At 46.7% G+C, this 6,751-nt stretch overlaps 1 protein-coding gene across 1 annotated transcript; it reads left to right on the top strand.

Annotated features, from left to right (window-relative positions):
- Nucleotides 1-212: 212 nt before the first annotated feature.
- Nucleotides 213-6,326, top strand: LOC311113414 (suppressor of cytokine signaling 7-like; the record flags this gene model as incomplete). The annotated part of the gene is made up of 9 exons (XM_084156624.1): nucleotides 213-1,744; nucleotides 2,056-2,117; nucleotides 2,283-2,387; nucleotides 3,193-3,324; nucleotides 3,893-4,041; nucleotides 4,617-4,785; nucleotides 5,363-5,491; nucleotides 5,683-5,818; nucleotides 6,206-6,326. 9 exons carry the CDS (start codon nucleotides 213-215, stop codon nucleotides 6,324-6,326), a joined length of 2,535 nt encoding a protein of 844 aa, XP_084012750.1.
- Between the last annotated feature and the right edge of the window lie 425 nt (nucleotides 6,327-6,751).

Below are 6,751 nucleotides of genomic sequence, written 5' to 3'. Positions count from 1 at the left end.
TTCGTTAGAATATAAATGGATGTCGTTTTTTTGTAGGCGTTTATCTGTGCGATAATGAAAGAACGCTTCAAATAGTTTATTCGCTCGTAGCCTATTTATGGTAGATAGCGGTTTGGCCCTTCTTTATTTTAAGACAACGGGGATCCATCAAACGGCGGTAGCTATGTGAGGTGAATAAATCTTTATTCCCTTTCGTGAATTGAGGAATAATTATGAACAACGCGCAAGATATGTCTCCCGATTTTGTCTTGATGCGCCTGGTTTCCGCGGCCGAAGATGACCGCTTGGACGAGGAGAATGGGAATCTGTCGTCGGGTGGAGTGGTGGCAGGACTCGGTAAAGAGGTCTTGGCTCATAGCAACATGAAAGGGGGCTTGGAATTCGCCCGAGATCCCACGACAGACCTCGCGCATTCCGGCCATCGTTCTTCGCTGAACAATGCACAGCAGAGCGGCGGAACAGCGGCACCTGACACGGGAGTGATGGCGACTAGACCGTCGGTGTCTATTCCTCCTCCTCCACAGAGCGCCATGGAGGCCAAGGGCTTTGAGTTCGCCCACAGAGGCGGCTTACGGCCTCAACTCCTGGTGTTTCCTAACATATTGAGGGATGGTGAGGTGATTTTACACCGTGAATCCGACCATCGGAATCAGTCGAGGGAACATATTGGTTTGGACAAGACCTCCGGCTCTGGCTCCGACCTAAGCGGAGGCATCAATAACAATACGCTCAGCGCCGGCGACGCGCAACAGCAGAACCATCTGTCCCAGAGCTGGGGTCTGCATCCCCGGGCGGCATTATCCACGGTTGCTGCCGATATCGAGGGAGGTGAGCTATGCCACCGGCACCGTTTGATCACCAACCCATCAGACTGGCCTCCATTATCGGATAAATCCAATCCTCTCACCATAATAGAATCGAAATGGGGGTGCACACCCGGGGAGCTGCCCGACGGCCCGGTGTTCGACCTGGCCAGAAGGTTCGGGGAGCTGGGGCTCGGCGCAGTACCCAAGATATTATTCAAGGACGGGGAGATGCCCCAGTGCTCGTGTCAGGGCGCACATGGGCCGGCACCGGCGGGGATGGGGCATGGGGATGACCCGACTGAGACTAGCGATGCTTTGTTAGTGCTGGAGGGCCTGGGGACTGGGGACGTGGCCAGCCTGGGTATCACAGGCTGCCCCGAGGACGATTCAGATGAAAGTCGAGCACGTCGAGTTCAGAAGATGTCCGGTGCATTTTCTCTCAGTAGCTTTCAAGCAGAGTTGACAAGACAGATGGAAGGGGCGGCTGGAGAGCCTTGTCCGTCGGCGCACGGTGATGCACAAGGATGTAGCCTGCATGGAAACGTACCCAACCCAACTCAACCGAGCCCTGGAGATACAGAACAGAATCCGGAGGTGTCGACATTACCTGGGGCCTCTGCGACTACACCGAGGTCGGACCGACTTGTCAGTCCAAACCCTAGCCAGGCATCGACACCCCGGAAGCGGGCGGACAAGTGCGTCAGTGCGCCCCGGACTCCAACCGGTCGGGGAAGCGCTGGAGAGAAAACACTAAAAGTTCCAGGGAAGTCCAGAAAGGGCTCACTTAAAATACGCCTGAGTAAACTTTTCAGAACTAAAAGCTGTAGTGGTTCCAATAGCCTTCTGGATAAGAGGCCATCAGTGGCCTATTCAATCTCCTCTGCTGGAAGTCTGATAGATATGGCCAGTGCAAGTGGTGGGGAGCATGACGTGGACAGGTAAGGACTTCCACACTTTTAAGCATTGTGAGTAATTACTGACTGTATGCCTATAATTTATAATAGGCTATAGAGGTCAACTCATTTATTGATTGATCACAGTGCCAGGTAATATTGTAGGACCTATCCTAAAATATAACATTTTCTATCAGGATATTATAGGCCCATAACTGTCAGAATCTTTTCTAAATTTGTGCTTTTCTAAATCTAGGCTAGATAACTCTAACATCTATTTTTCACCCTATCACTTCTATATTCCATCCCTTTAGAACTTATTTCATTCCTATTTTGCTGTCTTTCTCTTGCCACAGCCAACCCCGAATGACCAGGGCCCAAAGTGCCTTCTCTTCTGCTTCCTTTGTTCCTTTCACTGGTAAGGGGCTCTACTGTTTCTTGGCTGAGGAGGCAAACTCTGGTCCAAGAACTGACGTTTCTTTACTAGCATCACTCTCTTCCTCTGTCATTTCCTTTCTCATTTGTGGCACTTGGTCTTTCCCTCTCTCTCTTTCTCTTTCCTTCTTTCCATTGCTGGGTGTAGGTGAGACTGTTTCATTGGTGGATGTGGATATTTCGAGGAGAGGGGCGAACACTCCGCACCCTCCCACGCCTCCACCTCCGCCACGCAGAAGTCTCAGTCTATTAGGTACTTTACCTCCTCTCTTTCTCTCTGTTCTTTCTCTCTTTCTCTCTGTTCTTTCTCTCTTTCTCTCTGTTCTTTCTCTATTTCTCTCTGTTCTTTCTCTCTTTCTCTCTATGTGTGTCTCTCTGTATAGTAGCCTATTTTTCTCTGTGTGCTTCCTTGTGTCCCTCCCTTTCTTGCACGCATCTCTTTTGCCTATGTTTCTACCTGTAGGCACACACAAACACTAAAAAGGATTCCTGCATACCCTCACTCACCCTACTCTCCGATACCCATCTTATTACCCTCTCCTGAAAGCTATATCACAGTAATATCACAGTATATAAACATGCCCATTCTGTTCTATGGTGATGGAGAGCCTAATAGCTTTACTCCATCTCTGACCCCCACGGCAACACTCACATCAACAGCCATAAGTCTGAGGGACTGTTGTATTGTGGCCTTATAGACCAGTGTTTCTCAACGTTGATCCTGGGGACCCACCCTCTCGACCTATCATAATTGAATGTTCAGCCAAGCAGTGGTACAAGGACAAACCAATTTACTGAATGTCACGTTGAATCACACATTTCTCTCAACCTAGAAATATAACCATACATTAGATGTTGTTTTGATTTGTTAGTTACCCTAGAATACTTCAAGGAGTACATTTTTATCCGAAAAACGAACACTACAAATAAGTCTTGTTAATTGGTCGAGACGAAAACTTCACATCACAGTGGGTCCAGAGGAGCGGAGTTGAGAAAGCCTGTGATATAGACCCCTCCCTGGTCTGAAACCTCCCCTTCCCCTCCCTGCTCTGTTCCAGATGACATAGGTGGGCCGCAGCCTGGTCCTTTCCTAGTGAGTGTTATGGGGGCCTCCCTACAGTCCCTCCCCCTGCCTCTTCCTCCTCCTCATCCCTCCCATGCCACCATCCAGCATAGTATCAGCCTCAATGGTAAGACACCAGAGAGCAGAGAGCTGGGAGCTGTGCATGGGGCAAACAGGGGGAGGGTGTCGTCGGGGGATAGAGCACGTAATGGCCAGAGCTAAGACTCTGAAAAGACCATAATACAAAACAGTACCAATATGATATGTTTATAATGCTGTATTTATAAACGTGTGGATATATCAGTAATCATAAACATGTATAATATCTGCAGTTATGAATATATATGTAACATAAAACCTATATGCCTGTCGGCCAATGTCTAAGGTCGTAGAGTGGGTAACATAAATAGAGTGATATGTTGTGACACTTGCGTGTTGTGGTGAAGGTTGCATAATTGCCATCAGGTCAAATACTGTAAGTGCTTGTAGTCAGGAAAGACTATACAGACCAATCAGCGTGGAAATGAATCGTGAAGGTGCATGGTGTGCGGTCGCAACCAATGCTTGTCTAATCTTTTTATTATAAATATGCCTTGAGAATTAGTATTTGTGGCACTTGGTCTGTCTAAGCAGTCTTGCTCAAATAGAACATTCATATCACTGTGTCTAACTGAATATTTCTCTATTTGTTACAGATGCATTCCTCCGGGCCCTGCCTCACTCCACCTCTTCACAGCTCCTCTCAGCCCCTCCCCCTTCCAGGTTGGCCCCACCCCCAAGGCTCTGTCCTCTGAGGAGGCCTGAGGCCAGCAACTTCACCGCTAGTCTGAGAGAGCTGGAAAAGGTAATTGCGACACACTCAACGACACATAAATATTGACCCACTACTAATCGATTGGGTTACATACGAACAAATATGTACAAACCTTTCATTGATGATAACTGCCTTTTTTACATTTACATTTACATTATTTAGCAGACGCTCTTATCCTGAGCGACTTACAGGAGCAATTAGGGTTAAGTGCCTTGCTGAAGGGCAAATCGACAGATTTTTCACCTAGTTGGCTCGGGGATTAGAACCAGCGACCTTTCGGTTACTGGCACAACGCTCTTAACCACTAAGCTACCTGCCGCCCCGGTGTGTGTGTGTGTGATAACAAACCTTTAATCGATGATAACTGCCTCCTTGGTGTGTGTGTGTGATAACAAACCTTTAATTGATGATAACTGCCTCATGACATTCATTCAGTTCTGTGTTTGTATTTTATTCTATGGATGATGTGTGTGTGTGTGTGTGTGTGTGTGTGTGTGTGTGTGTGTGTGTGTGTGTGCGTTTGTATGTGTGTGTGTGTGTGCATTTGTGTGTGTGTGTATGTTTCTATGATATTAGTTCCTAATCACCTACATGTCTATCCCCAGTGTGGCTGGTACTGGGGTCCTATGAACTGGGAGGATGCAGAGATGAAGTTGAAGGGGAAGCCTGACGGGGCGTTCCTGGTGAGGGACAGCTCTGACCCCCGCTACATCCTCAGCCTCAGCTTCCGCTCCCAGGGAGTCACACACCACACGCGCATGGAGCACTACAGAGGTGAGTCGTGTGTACTGTAAATAATCATAAACACACACAGGCACACACACACAGTCAGTCAATCACACAAATATAAATGTTGTAGCTATATAATCACTCAGTCATTGTGTTCATTAACCCACACACACACACACACAGGCACTCACAAGGAAGCACACACACAGAGCAAAGTGGTGAGTCACCCACATACAAAGTGAGTGAAACATACATGACATATGGATAATGTACTTCTAACATGACTCACAGACACACTCATCATGCAGTGTACATACATGACAGACAGAAAGCATGCAGTTAATTATATTTATGTTTTACACATACTGCACATATCAGCCACCTAACCCACGGGGTAGCTGAGAAAAACAAGTTTGATACATGACATATTATATAATATGTGCTTATAACAAGTAATAATGCATTATACCTGCACACTTTAAATAAAGTGGTACCCCAAGGTTCTATTTCATTCCCCTTTAAATGGTATTTGGTTCTGTTTCATTCCCCTTTAAATGGTATGTACGTGTGAGTGTTCGGTGTAACCTCAAGTGGTGTGTCCCTTCCATGTCTCCGCCTATAGGGACATTCAGCTTGTGGTGTCACCCCAAGTTTGAGGACCGATGTCATTCTGTGGTGGAGTTTATCGAGCGAGCCATCATGCACTCCAAGAACGGAAAATTCCTCTACTTCCTGCGATCACGTGTGCCGGGTAAAAAACTGACCCCATTCCTACACAGCCTAACTAATTAGATGTTTATGTGAACTACCACTTAGTGTGGTGGTTGGAATGACAGTAAGCATAGCATACAAGGTTGCTGAGAGGTTACGAGCATCTGTATTGGTTGTTTGTGCTCACTCGTGTGTGTGTGTGTGCACGTGGAATGTGTGTGTGTGTTCCAGGGCTCCCCCCTACCCCGGTGCAGCTGCTCTACCCAGTGTCCCGGTTCAGCAACGTCAAGTCCCTGCAGCACCTCTGTCGCTTCTGCATCCGACAGATGGTCCGCATCGACCACATCCAGGAGCTGCCGCTGCCCAAGTACTGCCATACTCAATTTATCAAAACATTTATTTGGCCATTAATTTTAGCCTTGTATTTATTTTCTTGGAAGTAATTGTTAGTGAAGTAGCATTCTCTCCTGAGCTTTGACAGAAACGCCTCAGCATATTCTTTTACTCTAAATAAAGAAATCTAATCCTTGATTGCCAACAAAATAAACATGGATGATGTGCTTTGAGACCAAGTGAAAAGTGCTATATATAGCAGCTGTACTTTAATGCAATCCATCATCATCCTCATCTTCATCAGTTTCCTTTCTTTTATGGAGAGTGTTATACACAGAGAGAATACTACTTCACATGCTAAACATAATGTAAAGGTATCTTTCTGCATAAGGGGTTACTCATTTGACCTCTCTCTCTACAGACCGCTGATCATGTACCTGAGGAAGTTCTACTACTATGATGCAGAGGAAGAGATGTACCTGTCAATCAAGAGCATTCGACCAGGGGCTGGAGTAGAGCAAGAGGCGGAGTCTCAGACGTAACTGGAAGAGGTGTCTACTGGTCTGCCAGTCTTCCAGCATCAGCCAATCGAAGTCCTCGGCACCCACTGTATCCAATCGGCTGCAGTCAAAGGGATCCAGATGACCCCGCCCCTCTCTTGACTTTAACCAATGAAGGTAGAAAGGGACAGTAGTGGAATGCTGGAAAATTGTCCATATGGAGTGCACACATGGGGCAGGGACAAAAAAGGACACAGCCTCATTGAGAATGGACTGGAGAACGGACTCTTCTAGCCTGTAACAACCTAAAAACTAAAAAACAACTTAAATCTAGACTTTGAATCAATCCCTAGACAGATATTCACTGTACCTATGAACTGAAGTTGATGGACTGGTCCATTTGTACTACTATTGTTTTCCATTATCATCATTTCCTTGTGTTCTTCCCTCCTGTTGCTATGAGGGTT

The sequence above is a fragment of the Coregonus lavaretus genome (genome assembly GCF_964263955.1).
Source record: "Coregonus lavaretus genome assembly, chromosome: 40".
NCBI classification, from domain to species: domain Eukaryota; kingdom Metazoa; phylum Chordata; class Actinopteri; order Salmoniformes; family Salmonidae; genus Coregonus; species Coregonus lavaretus.
The sequence above is the reverse complement of the archived record's forward strand: the minus strand, read 5'-3'. Positions and strand labels throughout refer to the sequence as shown.